The following is a 19,369-nucleotide window of genomic DNA, read 5'->3' as shown; positions in this document are numbered from 1 at the left end:
TCAAGCACTTTAGGAAGACCTGTCCCCCCGAAGAGAGCTACGGACTCCCCCACCCCCTGGGATGTAGCCTTAGTCCTGGAATCCTTGAGAGGTCCTCCCTATGAGCCTTACATCAGCTTCCTTGAAGAACCTCACCTTGAAGGACCCTTTTCCTCTTAGCCCGGCATCTTCGAAGAGGGTCAGCGAACTACACGCGCAGTCCTACGAAGTGTCACACACCAAGGCGTTGGAGGGAGATGGGGTTCTCGTTTGTCCCTGGCTTTGTAGCCAAGACTCAAGACCCATACAAGCCAGAGGAGATGTTTTCCTCTTTTACCATTCCTTCCTTGGGGGGATTTTACCGGTCTTTGACAAAGAGGAACTGATTCTATGCCCGGTCAGAGCCATGAAAGCCTACCTCAAGAGGACGAGACAGTTCAGACCGGCTATCAAACGGCTGTTCGTGGCCATGGGCAAGCATCCGAAAGAGGTGGCTAAGAATACCATCTCCTTCTGGATCAGACAGGTTATAAGAAGGGCCTACGAAAACAGGAAGTACCATACCAAAGGTGAGGGCTCACGAAGTTAGGGGCATAGGCTCCTCTATGCTCTTCAGGAAGAACCTCTCAGTGGGTCAGGTATTGAGAGCAGGCACCTGGAAGAGTCAAACCACCTTCACCTCCTTCTACCTACGAGAAGTTACGTTCAAATCTCTAGAAGTGTTCTCTCTGGGCCCCATTGTCGCAGCCCAAGAGATCCTCTAGGCGTTGGTCACCCGCACTGCGTACCTCAATTTGGAAATACACACTCACACTCCCAGCAATTAGCAATTCCCGCCTAAGTCTGGCCGAATGTAAGTATGAGTGAGTTTTCCTGGTAATATCCTACGTATGACTGTACTGTCCATGACACGACTTGGCCACTACTGACTTACCTGGAGAGTGAATGATGGCTAAGAATCCTTCAGGAACGAACTCTCTGAGTGAGTATTAGTACCATAGGTTAGGACAACAGCCGGAGCCCCTTGGGTTCTCCCCTATTGAATCCTTACCGTGTAAAGTGTCCATGAGGAGTAGGGGTCTGGGTTAACATCAGGTCATGTGAAGTTATTGGCGGCTCTTCAAAGGGGGTACATTCAGGTCACTCACCTTCCCATCCTCAGTTCGAGTCTCCTTTTGTTAGACAACCGACGTTTTGTTTTACTTAGTCGGAACAAAAGTAATTTTGTCGAAAAATTATTTTTTCCTATATACAAACCTAGGTTGTCTAACAGATTAATGGCCCTCCTCATCCACCCCTCATTGAGTTATGGCCCCCATTTTGAAGAGTGTCTGTTTAGACTAAGTATTCTAACGGCTCAAAGAATGGTATCACAATGACCTACCCAAGCTGGCCCGGGCTCACCCCGCGCAGTTACCCCAAGACCCAAAGGTACAGCGATTCAAGTTTGAACTCTTTGTATGCGGTAGCGGCGGCGCGTTCCCGCGGATATCCTTTTGTTAGACAACCTAGGTTTGTATATAGGAAAAAATAAGTTTTTTTCGACAAAATTACTTTTTTCCTTCATGGGAAGGGCTTTCATCACCTCACCCTGATGCTTCTTCTTCTTCTGCAGTCACACCCCCCATGATGCTAGAGTTCTTGTCCTGTGTCTCCTTCGTTTTCCTTACATCGATTCGTCGTTGGGAGCATCGGGAGCCCCTCAGGCTGATTTAATGTGTATGTCGCCCCCTTTTTCTGGGGAGTTAATTTGCTTCCCGTGAGGGAGGAGGCTATTTCATCAGTTACTTATATTTCAGGCTTGGAGGCGTTCAAAATGGCGGCGCTCTGGGCATCGCTGGGCTATGGGTTCACCCTCCTTGGAGGGTTTTGCTGACGCATTTCATGGATGCTCGCCTCTCCCCTCAGGCCTCCCCAGCTCTCCTTCCTCCCCCTGGCCTTCTCTACGTTGGTGCCCAAGGTCAGCCATTTTGTATCGCTCCGCCAGTGAGGCCTGCCACTAGCGGGGTCGGGGTCAGGGGAGGCTGTGATGTCTCTCTCAGCGCCGCTGGTGACGTCACTCCCAGTTCCATCGGTGATGTCGCTTCCATCATGATGTCACTCCCAGTTCCCCCAGTGTCACCTCCCTGCTATGTCGGCGTCAACGGTTGGGGCTGCTGCGCTGCCTTGCTCCTCTGTGTCGTTGCTTGCTCCTGTGACGTTTATCATTGCCATCCATGACGTATCTTCTTCCTTCGAGGCTTTATGTCAGGTGATTCTTAAGAGTTTGGACTCTGTTTTGGAAGACAGGTTTGCTGCCTTATCGGCTAAGAAAGCTGTGAGCAAGTGTGTTGTGTCGCCTCCTCCCCCTCCTGCCAAGAGGATGTGTAAGGAATCAGTGCTGTCATCCTCTCCTCCATCACCCCCATCTCCGCCGTGTCAGCGTATCAAGCATTGGAGGGTTAAGGACTTTGCCTTTCTTCGTCGATGAGTAAGGGGTAGCACGTCTGGGTTCCTGAGAGTGTTAGTATTTCATCCCCTGTGCAGTCTGCTGATGCTGCGTCGTCCTCTTCATCGAGACACGAGTGTATTGTGTGCGCATGTTGCTGATTCTTCTATTCTTCTGCTCCAGAGCCTGTTTGTTGCTGTAAGGATCTTAAGGCGCCTGTGAAAAGATCAAAGTTGTGAATGTGGAAGTAGTGCAGCTGGCGTGTTCGCCTCCCCCTCCCATGATGCTGTTCGGGGTTCAACTCCGAGGAATTCTCATTTTGCGTCGAGTTTGAGATGCTTCTCTGTCACACGTACGTGCTTCTGCTCCAAATGGACCCGTACGTGGACACATACGTGAGTCATCTTTTGCGAGTGTTTGTAGTAGTGTTCCTAGTATTGTGGTTGGTTCATCACAGGATTTGGTGCGTGGCCCCAGTCCGGACAGGTCTGCTGGCGCTTCAGGTTCTTTGGCTACTGGGTCTGCAGTTGGTTTGCACGAGGAAGGCGTGTTGGATAAGCCTGCATCTTCTTCTCGTTGTTGGTCTCCATTACCGGAGCAGGAGGAAGGAGAGACACAAGAGTTTGTGTCTTCCTTTACCAAAGTTGTAGATCTCGTTCATGGGCTCAACAATTTGGAGAGTAGGACTCAGGGTCGGTCGACTTTCACTTCTACTTGCTTGAAAGCCTTGCTGGGGGCTATGCAAGATCCTAAGTTGTCATTTCAGCTTCCCTTATTGGGGCATGTCCGGTCCACTCACGAGGCATAAGAAGTAATATGCTATAAACTGTCTGCTTGCTGCCTCATCATCTTAACCCAGACGTTATACGTCTGAAGCCAGGGTTGACTTTGGAGCAATGATTCGTGGCGCCTACTTGTCTCCACAGGATGCCTCAGCTTTGGAGTCTACTGTAGCTTCTATGCTTCTATGTTCCAAACAGTTTCATGGTTAGACTTGTGGTCGACGGTCATTGCCAAGATTGCATCTGACAGGTCCCCGGAACGGTTGGTGAGTGCTTCTTCTCTTGCCAGATTGTTGCAGTGTGTGGGCAAGGTGTTCTCGTATCTTGCACATCTTAGTGTCAATTTATGGGCTAATCTTCTGATCAGAAGTGATGCGGCATTGTCAAGGATGGCAAGATCGGTTGATCCTGAGTCCTTGTTGGCGCTCAGGAATGGGGATCTGTTAGAATCTCAGTTCCTGTTTCCTCGGACTGAGCTGGAGGGCGCAATAGACTGATGGCAAGCTGACAAGAAGGACAGGTTGGTGCACCAGGCTGTGTCCAAGTCGGAGTCTCGTTCTTGGAGATGTCCCGCTCCTCCTCCTCCTCTTCCTCCTGTTCAGCAGCAAGTTCAGAATTCGTCGCTTAGTAAGCTGTCTAGGAGTTCGGTTTCGGTGGGGCCCTCCCATTCGTCTTGGCTTAAGTCAGAGGACCAACGTCCCTTCCGGTCCTTCTCTTACAGGTCAAGGAGGGGCTCTAGGGGTAGAAATAAGGGGGGTCATCGATAGGTTGCGCACCTCTCCCTCTCCTTTGCCATAGGTTGGGGGGTGCCTGGCGGGCCAGTGGGCCACGTGGCAGAGTTATGGGGTGGAGAAGTGGGTAGTAGATGTCCTTTGGGTTGGGTATTTACTACCGTTCGACTTCTCTCCCCTGCTCTCAGACAGACCTCTGTTCAGGCGAGTGTATCCCCCAGATTTTCTGAACTTCTTAACTCTCCAGGAGGAAGTGCAGAAAATGCTGGACAAAGGCGCAATAGAGGAAGTGGTGCGTCCGTCTCCGGGGTTTTACAGTTGCATCTTCTTGGTGCCCAAGATGTCAGGGGGATGGAGACCTGTGAATCCACCTTGAATCACTTTGTCGGGAAGGGACGAGGTTCAAGAATGGAGACTTCTTGATCAGTTGGCAGCTGTGAGGGAAAACGACTTCATGCTGTTGATAGATCTAAAGGACGCATACTTCCAGATCCCTATCCATCTGACGCCCAGGAAGTACCTTCGCTTCTCTCTTGGGGACAAGGTTTTCAAGTTCAAAATCCTGTGCTTTGGGTTGACCACAGCCCCTCAGGTGTTCACAAGAGTTTTCTCTCATCTCAACTTGGGCTCATGCTCAAGGGATCCATTTGCTGAGGTACCTTGACGACTAGTTGGTCGTAGCGGGTTTCAAATGGAAGCTGCTGCAGGACAGAGATCGCCTGCTTCGGTTTTGTCTGGAACTCGGCATCTTAGTAAACCTAGAGAGGTCAAATCTTGTTCCCAGTCAAAGGATTCTCTATGTAGGCATGGTCATTGATACGGCAGTCTCAAGGGTTATCCCATCTGATCTGAGGTTGGAGAAGTTGCGAATAGTGGCACACGACTTCCTGTTGCAACCGGATCAGTCAGCTCATCAGTGGAGATGCTTCTAGGGATTTTATCTTCTCTGGAGAAGCTGGTCCTTCATAGGCGATTTCATCTTCAGTCTCTGCATGGGAGACAGGACTTCTGGGGGTCTGGCGGCGGACTCACCACCCCTGATAGGGTAACCCTAATGTCCGCTAGAAAAGTGAGAGAAGATTCTTCATTAGTGATTGGACGATCATAATCTCTTGAAGGGTGTGATCTTCCAATCACTAATGAAGATCGTTCGTTTCAAGATACTAGGAAGGCTACGACGCTTTTGCAGAATCATGTGACCAGTGAACAATTGAGCATTATAAATGATAATGTATACAACGCAGTGCAATCTGCAGCTGTAGCACATCAAAATAACTTGGATGGGAAATTGGAACGTCTATTTTGGGATAGTGTGTGGACAACAAAAAGCAACCCGGACTTATACGTGAACCTATCTTCATATGAAGTCAGTGATAATGAAAAACTTGTTTTAGGATTTGGTATGAATTTTTGCTTTACTAAGAACAAAGTCAATATTTTTTCAGTAGCTAAAGGTTTCATAAACTTAGAAAAAACCAAAAATGAAAAAGTAAACAATGACAATATTTTGATTGCAAAAGGATGTGTATATGCTGTGTGCAATTCAAAATTAAGACATACTATACCTTTGAGATTCCAGATGGCACTTAAGAGCTTAAGAGCTAATAAAGATATTCATATAACTAGGGCTGATAAGTCAAACTGTATAGTTATTTTGAGTAAGAATTCTTATATTGAAAAGGCTAATCAACTTTTATCCGATGAAGACACTTATGAAAAACTAATAAGAGACCCCACCGATAAAGTTAATAAGCATTATAATAGTACTGTGAAATCTTTGTTAAAGTCGCACCATGAACTAGCCAAGAAATTCTCTGCCGTTAATGCCACTCCTCCTTGTATGTATGGCACAGTAAAGATTCATAAAGAAGGCAAACCAATCAGACCCATTATCAGTTTGATAGGCTCAGCTTCTTATCATTTGTCAAAATGGTTAGGATCTCTGTTAAATCCACTGATAGGAAATATATCAGAGGCACACACTAAGAATACAGAAGACCTTATCACGAAGTTGAAAGTCAGAGATACAAATTGCAGGTTAATTATGTTTTAATGTCAACTTCCTTGTTTACAAAAAGTGCCCATTGATGATCTGCTACAATTTCTACAAGAAAAATGAATTATTAAAATATTTCCTGTTTCCCACCATGTTTTTATTAAGTTGATAAAGTTGTGCATAGGTTGACTAATACGTTTACGTTTAATAGTTGTTTTTATAGACAGATTTTTGGTTTGGCAATGGGAAGCTGTTTATCTGCAACTCTCTCAGATATCTATATGGAGTTTTACGAAATCAGATACCTACCAAATATCATTACGTTTACTTTGACATGGTACAGATAACGTTGATGACAATAATATGCCTGTGGCCAGGGATCATGACCCCTTGGAGTTTTTAGAACTTTTGAATGGCCTGGTTCCATCCATAAAATTCAAATTGGAAATAGAACAGGATAAAACCCTACCATTTCTTGACACAGTCGTTATGAGAACCGACAACGGTTTTAAATTCAAAGTTTACCGTAAACCAACAGCTGTGAATGCTTTCATTCATAATTTTTCCAGCCATCACCCCAAGATAAAACAAACAGTCTTCTCAGGGATGTTTTTACGGGCATATAGAATTTGTGATCCTGAATTCTTAGACGAGGAAATTAAGAATATCTATGAAATTGCGAGATAATTATGTTACCCAAGGTATTTTATTGATAGTTGCCTCCAAAGTGCCAAAAAATCATTTTATTGTCACGAAAGATCAAGTAAGTTTGAAATTGAAAATATTTTAGTTTTGCCATACCACTGTGAATTTTTATCAATTGTACGTAGCCTGAAATGTCTGAATATAAATGTTATTTTTAGTAATAATTCATCTGTCAAAAATGCATTGTTTTGTAATAAATCAGTGATGACAACAGGAGGCGTGTACAAAATTAACTGCTCTGTTTGTAATTTGCCTTATATTGGGCAATCTGGTAAGGAACTAAGTAAGAGAGTTACACAGCATAAATATAATGTACGGGTTGCGAACGGTTCAAGTGCCATTTTTTGTCACGTGAGGGATTTTGAACACCCTATAGACTGGAATTCAGCTACAGTCGTTTTTAGAAGTTCATCAATGCATGACAGATTGTTATACTCTATCGGCTCCTTCAAGGCGATTTGGGTGGGGTCTCCTCCGTTGCTGGCGCTGCCACATCAAATATTCCAACTCAACGTTTTATGGTATATGAAGGCATCATAAGTTATACAACACAAACATAATTGGTTGTTGATTAATTTTGACAATTATTAAAAGCCCTCGTAATTTTCTAGCATTTTACAACAATAAAACAACAAGTTGATTCTTAAACGTGGCAAAAAAATTTCCAGCGTTGCCAGTTCTTCTCTCAGGTGTTAAGCTGACCTCAGGGCATAAAGATGTCAAACAGCCCGCGCCTCCACAAGGGAAGCTCGTCAAAACACTCACTGTCATTGACTCATTAAGGAGTCTGTCGCCTTACAAACAACATGGAAAATGTTATGAATACTTACTGGAAAGAAACGGAGGACCATATTATGAATAGATAAATTAAATAACTGCCGATAATCTTATTTGTGTAACCTACTATGTACATTTGCTGCGTTCTCTTATCTGTCTACTCTACATACACAATCCTTTTTAAATGTCAATAGCTCTCTCCTCTCTCTCTCTCTCTCGGTCTCTCGTCTCTGCTCGTCTCTCTCTCATCTCTCTCTCTCGCCTCTCCTCTCTTTCTCTCTTCTCTCTCTCTCTCTCTCTCTCTCTCTCATATATATTCTTTTCAGTTCCCAAAATTAATTTTACATATATATATAACGAATTGTTTCTTAAAAGTTTTGTATTTATAACATGCCGTAATATTATCTTTATAATATAGGCTTTTCATTCTTTTTTATTATTATCACTATATGACATTCATGACCCAAATAATAATTTATTTGTTTTGACAAACCCTTATGAAGATATAAGAATAGAAAAATGTTATGAATACTCTAATGGAAAGAAAAGAGGGGAGTATATTATATAAAGATGATAAATTGAATAGCTGCCGATAATTTCACTTGTATATTTATGCTCTCTCTTCTCTCTCTCTCCTCTCTCTCTCTCTCTCTCCTCTCTCTCTCATCTCTCTCTCCCTCTCCTCTCTCTCTCTCTCTCTATATATATAATATATATATATATATTATATATATATATTTCTGGCTCAGTTCGTGTCGCTGCGCGAAATATCCTTTAATCCATTATTTCTAAGGTAAATGTACTAACACAATCCAGAGAATAAATAAAATAAAGAAAAGGTCAGTACTACTGACTCGCTCAACACTCCAAGAGGGTGTCGGTATGAACACTATGGCGAGTGAGACCACTACCACGAACCGCTTGCCAATAGAAATCTCCCACTACAAAAATCCCCACTAGAGGGGAGCCGACCCACAGAGTGGGCAGCAACTACTACTACTACATCCCATGCTGCCGACTGCTGCGCCTCTGGTGGCCATCCTTTTCAGTTAGGCGCACCGACGTTATACACGTGCCCTTTTTTGCTCTGTGTTTTTTGTGCCCCTATCTTGGATTTATTCGTCATGGAGCGTACAGCCATCGCAGCAGCTAAGTTAAGTAATCGTTGTTATTGCTATTTGGTTTTTTCCGCCCTTGAGTCAGTATTTGCCGTTTTTTAGGTATAAATACGGGGGGCTCTAGGTCGGAAGCATGGCAGCATGGTTCTGCCTCGTGGCGGGTTCGTTCTTGGTCTTCCATACCCAGAACCTTCCCTTATCTCATTACGCTCTATTATTAGTTATCTATTTTATGTTAGGGGGTCCAGCCTACTGGGTTTATGTCATGCATGCATGTCTTCTTCACCTTGCGTAGGCATCTTCCATCCAGACCCTAGCCACAGCTCTTAGTATCGGCCCCGGCTAGCTTTGAGTGTAGACTTTCTTTCACGAGTTAGTCGTACACTCCTGGATTTTTTCTCCTACTGATTTATTTTCTTTCTACGTTAAGTGATTTTGATTATTTATGCTTTTAGGTTAGTCTACGGCGTCTGGCTTCACGTAGCCTAGGTTATGTTTTTATTGGTATCCACCACTATGCTTCCGCTCTTCAGTTCGGTTGCTTCCTCTATCAGCAATCTGCTGATTAGTTGGTTGCTTTATCCTAGGCTGTATTGTGTCATTGTATTACATGTTACCGCTCCGTGGTCACTACGTGATCACGGAGCAGCCAGACGCCTGTCCAGTCACCTTTCCCTCCTCCCGCTCTTCCATAGGGCCGGGGGGGAGGGTTGGTCTGTCCACGCTCGCTCCACATACCCGTGCCTGCCTCCCTCTCTCCCTAGGTGGGGGGGAGTAAGGGGGGCTGGACAGACCCAGACTGGACTCGACATCTCTCAGGCTTCACGGCACGCTCGGATGACTAAGGGGGGGGACAGGCCTTCCCCCCTCCGGTCCCGTCTTTTACGTCCGTCGCTACCGTTGCTAGCTCGAGTATGTTTCGCACCCTCTCGCCCTTTCCCAGCTTACTGGTTGCTCTTTAATCTACCGGTAGCTCCGGCCAACTCCACGTGGAAAGCGGTGCTAGTTCACCCTGACGGGCGGACTGCGGCATACAGTTGGTCTTTACTAACCACCCCGTCGCGCTGATATCGCGACACGAACTCCGCCGCGCACCGGACTTAGTCCGGTACGTTCTATGGCTATAGGTTTAAGTATTAGTATTTAATTTAAACTATAGTAAGTTTAATTTAAGCTACCTTAAGCCAAATCCCTCCGTTGCCTGCTCACACCGGAACGATCTCTCCGGGGTTCTAGCCTATTCAGGCGGTAAGGGAGGGGTTATGCCCCCCAAAAATTTTTCGCGCTCCGGCATGCAGCGGAGTTCTTTTAACCTCTAGCCTGTAAGTGATATCTTTTAGGATGCTCATGTATCTTTTCACTTACAGACCACAACTGTGAGCATCCGGGATGATGCAATGCCATGCTCCAGGACCCCTGTGGGCATGAAGTCTGCAGATCCCATGCTCCATGCGCGACTCCACACGGGAACCTTCAAGTCTGGTTTCACGAGACCTGCACTATTTGCTACGATCTGGTGAGCCAGCTCTTAGACGGGGTAAGTATTCCAACTCCGTTCGCTAATCCCTACAAGGTTATAGTTCTTAAGTTTAATTTTAAATAATCTTATTTAAACTTAAGCTTGTTTTATATGGGATCTCGCATCCTCTATAATTTTAGTTTAACCTATTACTTAAGTTTTAATTTTAAGTTTTAAACTTAAAAAACTAACAAATACCCTCTCTTCCAGGCTCCCGCTGTTAGAGACACCGCCCTGGCAACCCTGGCGGGCGGTTGGGGTCGGCGGTTTTTGGCAAGAACGCCGCCAAGGGACAGCCCTACATCCTTGAGAAGAGGTTGGCGGTCCTGATCTTCCCCGGCGGCAAGTCAACGGGTTACGTTCGACCCAGCAGAGGCAGCCCCGCTATAGCGGCAATTCAGCAGCAGCTCGCCGCTTCGTTGACTGAACCAGGCCAGGACATCTCGTCGGAAGTGCGACACTGGATCTAAATATTGAACCAATGGTAGGTGTTGACGACCTGTTGGTCGAGGTGAGTACGTTGGACGCCCAAGGGCTTCCCTTGGGCGCCACTGGGTATTCTACTCCTGCCAAACTCTCCGCCTTCCTTCCAAGGCTTTACAGGAGCCTGAGCTCCTTTATACTTCTCCTGATGCTTCCGTAAGACCTAAGGTCAAAGGACAGACGGTGGTGAAAACCCTGAGTAAACGTCGTCGTCGTCTAAAAAGACGTCGTCGGCGTCAACATCTCCAAGTCTCCGGCTACAAACCCCGGAGCAGAGAGGTCTAGAGCTTCTGGGTCCGGCTCCAAATCCTCAAGGAGTAGATCTTCCAAGGAGAGATCACATACTCCAGCGGAGTCAGCCGTTTCTCCTCTTCCTTTGGTACCTGTTCAGAGTTACCCGACCACCTCCGCAGCAGCTCCGGCTTTGGATCCCAATGTTGGTCTGCAACACATGGGGGTGGGGGGATTTGGTCGGTTCTCTCAAAAAACAGTATGGAGCAGATGTTCTCCCGGTTGTCCGACAGGATTAACTCCCAGGATAACATTATCGCCGAACTGAGCCAGGCTCCGCTAGCTACTCCCCCACCTTTCGGCACAGGTATAGCTCAGCTTCCACCTCATGACTCTCTGCCTCGTTCTCTATGAATAACCCCTGGAGGGTGGGTGGCGTCATACGCCCCCTTCCAGGACGGGCTTATTTCTATCCCGGAGTGTGGAACTCGAAGGATTGAGGACTTCGAGTTCTACCCGGAGGATCTACAACCGCCGTTCATTGGCTACGCCAGACTCACTGCCGCTGCCATGACGCGAGATGACAAGGTCCCTAAAGAGAACAGTCCTCTATTCACGTGACCAGGCTCAAAGAGAATGGCTCAGGTGCTTAGAGGACATGGATTGTTCTAATACGAAGATACAACCCTTTAAGAGTCCATTCACCATTTTCACAATGGAAGAGGGAACTCCGCTTCCCTTCCTTACCAAGATCGCTACGGTCACTATCCCAGCGGCCCAAAAGGGGGAGTCGTTACCGCAGCTAAAGGAAGCGGACCCTACATCTCCTTTACTTCCCTCAACCGGAGATTTGTGGGAAGACCTGCCCAACACTTTTTCGGCGGGCAAACTCAAACCAGACTGTGTATGGAGCAGTTTGGTGAGAAGCCCTAGACTTCCGGACAGCCTCATTCAGGCGGAGTTTGAGGCCAAGTCTAGGCTGGCCAGGTCTATTAACTCATGGCCATGACAGAAGTGGCTACCATTGCTTACGGTTCCGAGCCACTATTCAAGCTGATCACCAAGTCACTGACTCAAACGGTACAGTCTGACATGTTTTGAGTTCGCCACAGCCAGAACGAATTGTCGGAAGCATGGTCCTCCAGGAAGCAACTATTCGGCATAACCGAATAAGTTGCTTTCATCAAACATCTGGGGAGCAGACCTCTTCCCCGATGCAATGGTAAAGGGAGGTCCAGGCGGAAGCTACAAGGCTTAACCAAAAAAGCCTTAAGGATCGTTGGGGTCTCACTGCAAAGAGACGCCAAGACCAAAGCAGTGAGGCGGGGTAAGGCTCAGAGGAAACCCAGACGTTTCCAGCCTTACCAAAAGAAACAGCAAAACGCTTCGCGCCCAGCCTGTTTCGGCTGTTCCGTTGGTGCAGGCGGCCCAACCCTCTACCTCCAAGGCCCAATCACAGCCTATCTATGTGATTTTCCCCCCAGCCTCAACCTTCCACCTCTTACGCTGTCTCCCCAGCCCCTTAACCAAGTGTTCGAAGGCCAAGCGCCTTTTCAGGCAGTATGACCGCTCGGGTAGGGGAGGCAGAGGTAAGCGATCCTTTCGTCAGAGAGGATCAGGAAGGTCCTTAATAGAGGAAAACACTTCCGGGGAGGCCGCGGAGGCTACCAGCATCAATGAGAACTTCCAGGTAGGAGGGAGGCTGTTTCTCTTCCGCCACCGGTGGGGATTCAGCAAATGGGCACAAAGTATTGTGTCGAAAGGCCTGGGTTTGAGTTGGGTGGCGAATCCGCCTCCACCCAGACCTTTCCGCCAACTTCCACCCAAAGAATTGACGGAGTATGCGGAGGACCTCCTTCAGAAAGGAGCAATAGCGAGAGTCAACAGATTAAAGTTTCAAGGGCGCTTGTTCAGCGTTCCAAGAAAGGCTCACAAAAAAGAAGGGTAATCTTAGACTTGTCCCGTTTAAACTTGGCCATTCGCTGCGACAAGTTCAAGATGCTCACCATCTCGCAGGTGCGGACCTTACTTCCCCGTGGGGCCGTCACCACCTCTATCGATCTTACAGACGCATACTATTCATTATCCCTATTGCAAGGACCACCCTTTCGCCCTTATCTGGGCTTCAAGAGGAGATCAAGCATTCTCCTTCAAGGTTGTTCCCTTCGGTCTGAACGTAGCACCCAGGGTGTTCACGAAGTTGGCGGAAGTGGTCGTCCAACAACTAAGATCGCAAGGGATCATGGTAGTAGCGTATCTCGACGATTGGTTAATTTGGGCTCCAACAGTCGAGGAATGTCGCAAAGCTACACTGAAAGTAATCCAGTTCCTGGAATATCTAGGGTTCAAGATAAACAGGACCAAATCGAGACTCACTCCGGAGTCAAACTTTCAGTGGCTGGGCATTCAATGGAATCTATCCTCCCATACTCTGTCGATTCCATCAGCCAAGAGAAAAGAAATAGCGAAGTCAGTAAAGCAATTTCTAGGAAACAAACTTGCTTCAAGGAGAACCCAGGAAAGGATTCTGGGTTCATCCAGTTTTGCATCAGTGACAAACATCTTGATGAAAGCCAAACTGAAAGACCTAACCAGAATCTGGCGCTCACGAGCAAATGTCAGGTCCAGGGACAAATTATCATCAGTCCTCAGATTCTGCGGAATCGTCTATGCCCTTGGTCAAAAGTCAAGTAACCTGTCAATATCAGTACCCCTTCAGTTTCCTCCTCCGGGGATTACCATCCACACGGACGCTTCATTAAGCGGCTGGGGAGGATATTCTCAGTTCAAGAAGGTTCAAGGAACCTGGTCACCCCAGTTCCGTCAGCTTCACATAAATGTACTGGAAGCAATGGCAGTGTGCTTGACTCTAAAAAGGTTACGTCCGCCAAAGAACTCCCACATGCAAAGGCTAGTTTTAGACAGCGCAGTGGTATAGTCCATTGTGTAAACAGGGGAGGCCTCCAAGTCAACGTCATCTGAATCATGTCAGGGTAGCCATCTTCTCCCCCCCCTGCGGGACAAGTTTCAGTTGCACCTCTCCTCCACCCATATAGCCTGGAGTGAGAAACGTCATAGCAGATGCTCTATCCCGATCAGTTCCCCTCTGGAGTCGGAATGGTCACTGGACAACAGTTCGTTCCAATGGATCCTTCGGAGGGTTCCAGGTCTACAAGTGGATCTATTCGCATCCCAAGCGAACCACAAACTCCCATGTTATGTGGCCCCCAACCTGGACCCTCTGGCCTATGCCACGGACGCCCTGTCCATAGACTGGAAACAACTGGAGAAGATTTATGTCTTTCCTCCAGTGAATCTTCTCCTGAAGGTGCTGAACAAACTCAGGACGTTCAAGGGTCAAGTGGCTCTAGTAGCCCCAGACTGGCCGAAGAGCAATTGGTACCCTCTCATTCTGGAACTGGGTCTTCGTCCTCTTCGAATTCCCAATCCCAGGCTCTCCCAGTCAGTACAAACGAAGACTGTGTTTCGCTTCCTCAGGAATTCTCAAAACCCTAACTTTATGGACTTCATGAAGTTTGCGGCTAAAAGAGATGCGAATATTGATCTTCAAAATATTCTCTTCTTGGAATCTGATAAAAGAGATTCAACTTTGAGACAGTATGATGCTGCAGTCAAAAAGTTAGCAACCTTCCTGAGAGAATCAGATATTAGAATCATGACAATCAATTCAGCTATATCCTTTTTCAGATATTTATTTGAAAAACCGGCTTAGCAGCTAGCACTATTACGACAAACAAGTCAGCCTTGAAAAAGATTTTTCAACTCGGTTTCAGCATAGACTTGACAGACTCTTACTTCTCGTCTATTCCCAAGGCTTGTGCTAGACTTAGACCTTCAGTGAGGCCTACGTCAGTATCATGGTTCTTAAATGATGTTCTAAAGCTGGCTTCAGAAACAGATAATACGACATGTTCATTTATAATGCTCTTAAGAAAAAACTCTATTTTTATTAAGCTTGGCTTCAGGAGCTAGAATTTCAGAACTGTCGGCATTATCCAGAGATCTGGATCATGTTGAATTCTTCCCACAGGGAAGTTCTACTTTCTCCGGAACGTAGTTTTATAGCAAAGAATGAAGATCCTTTGATGAGTGGGAACCGTGGAAGGTTGTACCCCTTCCACAAGATATTTCTTCTGCAGTATCGACCTTACGAGCCTTTCTGTCCAGGACATCCTCACCTCATCGGCGGGTCCTCTCTTTAAGAGAGAAAAAGGTGGTACTTTATCTATTAAAGGCATCAGGCAACAGATCCTGTACTTTATTAAGCAAGCCAATCCTGAATTCCTTCCCTAAAGCACATGATGTCAGGGCAGTAGCCACCTCAATTAACTATTTCCAACACATGAATTTCGATGATTTAAAAAAGTATACTGGATGGAAATCGCCGACAGTATTTAAAGTATTTAAGCGTCATTACTTAAAGTCCTTGGAAGCTCTGAAATTTTCAGCAGTTGCGGCGGGTAACATAGTTTCCCCCGACTCTGCTTAATCTTTAGTAGAAGATCCAGTTCTCCGTTTCTACCTATCTCACCAACAGTTCGTCTATACCTGCCATGTTCATCTACGTTTACCTTGAGTCTTAGCTGCTCTTATGATGGTATAGTGGGTGCCCCTTATTTTTTTGCTAGGGTCACTCACAATTGATTGTATATAATGATCTCTTTGATGTGATCCCCTTATTTTTATGCTAGGGTGACACATCTTATTTACAATGGTTACGGGTTTTGTATACTAAGTCATATACATTCCTTTATTATATTATTGTTGAAGTTTGTTCTATTCAGTTTATTGTTATAATTGCTTTAATTTCTTTGTACATATTAACTATACACAGATACTAATCTCAACATATATTCCATGTAAGCCCTGTATATATATGTTAAATTTAAGTTAATTTTAAGAAATATTATTAACCTTAAGTTAATTTTAAGTAATATTTCTATTTTGTATCATTGTGTATATGTATATCTATTAGCAATTATATTTCTTCATTTTAATGTTATCTTTTATTTGAGACCCTTTTTTGTCTGTTTTATTTTGTTCTTTTACAATCTTGTGCTATTTCTCTGGTACGATTTCGCGCAGCGACACGAACTGAGCCCCAGAAAAGGGATTTTGACGTAAGGAAAAATCTATTTCTGGGCGATTGGTTCGTGTCGCCAGCGAAATCCCGCCCTGCCCATCCCAACGCTCAAGATTGTCTGCTAACTTCAGGATGGCCACCAGAGGCGCAGCAGTCGGCAGCATGGGATGGAGTAGTAGTAGTTGCTGCCCACTCTGTGGGTCGGCTCCCCTCTAGTGGGGATTTTGTAGTGGGAGATTTCTATTGGTTTCTATTGGCAAGCGGTTCGTGGTAGTGGTCTCACTCGCCATAGTGTGCATACCGACACCCTCTTGGAGGGTAGCGATCAGTAGTACGGACCTTTTCTTTATTTTATTTATTCTCTGGTATATGTATACATTTACCTTAGAAATAATGGATTAAAGGATATTTCGCTGGCGACACGAACCAATCGCCCAGAAAATAGATTTTTCCTTACGTCAAAATCCCACCCTTATATATATATATATATATTATATATATATATATATATATATATCTATATATATTATATATATATATTATATATATAATTATATATATATATAGAATTCAGTGGCTTATGATAATCACAAGAAAGGTCCTAAAAGAGATTTAATTAAATGAATATGAAAAACAGAGACCTGGAAGAATGGAAATATTTTGAAGGGAGTGTCAGGCAACAGGGAACCCCACCAGAAGTATATTGCTCCCATGAGACATTAACAAACGCCAAGGAGGGTAAACCTCCTTGACAGCCGCACGGATTAAAATGGGTAAATGGGAAGGGTAGGCCTTTAAAAATTCAAGAGAAGTACATTTGGCAACGTAGGGGCCCCTCCCAAATCACCAAGAAGGAACCGATAGGGTATAGTTGAAGGTTGCCTCATTAGTTCCTTTCCATAAAACATGAATATGAGCGATAGTCTTTTTAAGATGGACGAATTGTTAAAAAGTTTATTCTTGAAGATTTAAAAGTTAAACAAGTTGTTAGATATTTTACAAAACAGATAGGTTTTTGTATGTGATTTTAGTACTATATATTTTTCTGTTAGTATGTTCTTTTGTTTTGAACAATGTTTATTTGCATACTTAAGTAGTTGTTGACTTGTTTTATTATTTGTGGCCTCATGTTGCTTTCATGTATAAGTTGTTCTCTTAAAATTGTTCAGTACCCTGAAGATGACTTTGGAATAAAATTTGAAAGTCTTGGTACCTCCTTCTTTCATTTTCACGTGAGGATCTCTTATATACTTCACCCACAGGACCATTGTGAAATTGCAAGATATATATTAATATATATATATATATATATATATTATATAATATATATATTAGTATATATATATATATATATATATATATATATATATATATGTATATTCATATATATATATATATATATATATATATCTATATATATATATATCTATATATATATATCTATATATATATATATATATATATATATATATATATATAGATATATATATATATATATATATATATATATATATAGTTCAAGAATAATAAAATTTTAGATATAAGAACATGGTCGTGCTGTATAACCTATAATTGAAATTATATTTATTTGTGGTACAAGGCTTATTAAATTTTGATTCATTCATAAGTTTCTTAAACACAAAAATTTATTATTGTCCAGTCTTTTAACGAAAAGTTGACAGTTGAAAATAACATCAATACGATCCAAATAAATATTTTAAAATCTAGAATTTGCAAGTACCTTCCAAATAACTATTAAAATCTAGAATTTTCAAGTACTTTCCAAATAACTTTTAAAATATAGAATTTGCAAGTATCTTCCAAATAACTATTAAAATCTAGAATTTGCAAGCTTATAACTCCATAAGTCATATTAAGTGGCATTTAGAGTCAAAAGTGTGGTCATATTATTTTAAAATGAAACTTCTTAAATCATAAGCTTCAATTACAAATTGTATGAGTAACAAATGTAAATTTTGCTGGCAATAGCATTTTGTACCTGATATTTGTAGTTTATATATTTTGTCATTTAAACTTTTGACAGGAGTAACACTGGCTCCAGTATGTTTAATAGTGGATCGTCATTTGGCTCAAATACATTTAGTATAGGAAATGCAGCTGGCAGCTCATCATTTGGCTCCAAGTCTTTGTTTGGAAATACATCATCCACACTTGGAAGTGGACTAGGTTTTGGCATGAATACAACTGGCATCCAGCAGACTACCAGTCCTTTCTCTATGAACTCCACTTTTAATACCAAACCATTTGGTAAGTACTTTAGTTTTTTATGATTGTGTGTGTCTGTGTGTGTGTGTTGTGTATTTTATGATCCCACCCAAATTCAAAGCATTTGGTGTTGGAAGAATTAACAGCCACATTCACAAGTAAAATCATTTGTGAGTAATTTGATATTACCACCTTATAAGGAAACAAGCATTACTCAAATTATTTTTCCTTTTTAACACTTAATGTATATCTAATTTCTGCCAATTGTGGGTGTTTTGCAAAAAAGAATGTTTCACTATAATGTATTTTAAAATAGCGTAGGAATTTATTGCTGTAATTCCACAAGATAACTGACAGTTGTGTAATTAGGTTCAGCTCATTGTGCTTATTGTATATAAATTTTAAAGCTATTTGTCTTTACATCTTTCATATTTTCATATACAGATATTTTATTATTTATATATATATATTATATATTACTATATATACTATATATAATATATATATATATATATATATATATATATTATATATATATATTTCTGGGCTCAGCTCGTGTCGGCCTATGAAAGTAATCCTTAATATCATCTTTCTAGGTAAAATATCCTAAAATTACCAGAGAAAAAACAAAATTAAGAAAAATGTCAGTAAGACTGACTCGCTCACTCTTAAAAAGAAGTGTCGGTATGAAATAGGGGCGAGTGTGGAACACTACCACGAGACAAACACCAATTAGAACTTCCTATCAGAATCCCCCTAAGAGAGAGCCGATAACCAACGGGCGATGCAGCCTCTACTACTACTACTAGAGGACGCCACGGACAGCAGCGCCCCTAGCGGTCATCCTTATTTTTAGCGCCAGCGTCTTGACGCAGTTTTCTCTCGTGACTATTGTTATTTTGGATTTATCTCGTTTTTCAACGATGGAACGTTCTGCAATTGCCACGGCTAAGTTAAGTAACTCATAAGTAATATTTTATCATAGTTTTAGCTTCCGGGTACCCGTATTTTCCTTTTTATAGGTCATATACGGTTCCCCGGTTGTCTCGTGGCGGCCATGCTGCCTCGTAAGAATTCCCGGTCCTCCATACTGGGACTTCTTATACTTATGGGCTTACTTTATCACGTTCATTGTTTTACATCGAGTTTTAGCTAGTTCAGCCCTCTTACCATTCTCTTAGCTTGGTATTTAGGGCTATCATTATTTTATTCTGGCCCAGCATCCCGGCTCTTGCTCTACATCGGCTATCGCTGGCTCCGAGTAGGCTACTGTTTCTTGGAATAGTTGCC

General features: G+C 43.5%; 1 protein-coding gene across 1 annotated transcript in view; it reads left to right on the top strand.

Moving 5' to 3' along the window:
- Positions 1-19,369, top strand: part of LOC135220747 (uncharacterized) — a 671,524-nt gene that overhangs the window by 517,729 nt on the left and 134,426 nt on the right. Inside the window, exon 12 of the mRNA XM_064258199.1 lies at positions 17,898-18,121. Within this exon, the coding sequence (XP_064114269.1) occupies positions 17,898-18,121 (224 nt within the window). The remainder of the gene's footprint in view (positions 1-17,897; positions 18,122-19,369) is intronic.

This window comes from Macrobrachium nipponense, chromosome 2, assembly GCF_015104395.2.
Source record: "Macrobrachium nipponense isolate FS-2020 chromosome 2, ASM1510439v2, whole genome shotgun sequence".
Lineage (NCBI taxonomy): Eukaryota > Metazoa > Arthropoda > Malacostraca > Decapoda > Palaemonidae > Macrobrachium > Macrobrachium nipponense.
This window is presented reverse-complemented; position numbering and strand designations above follow the sequence as displayed.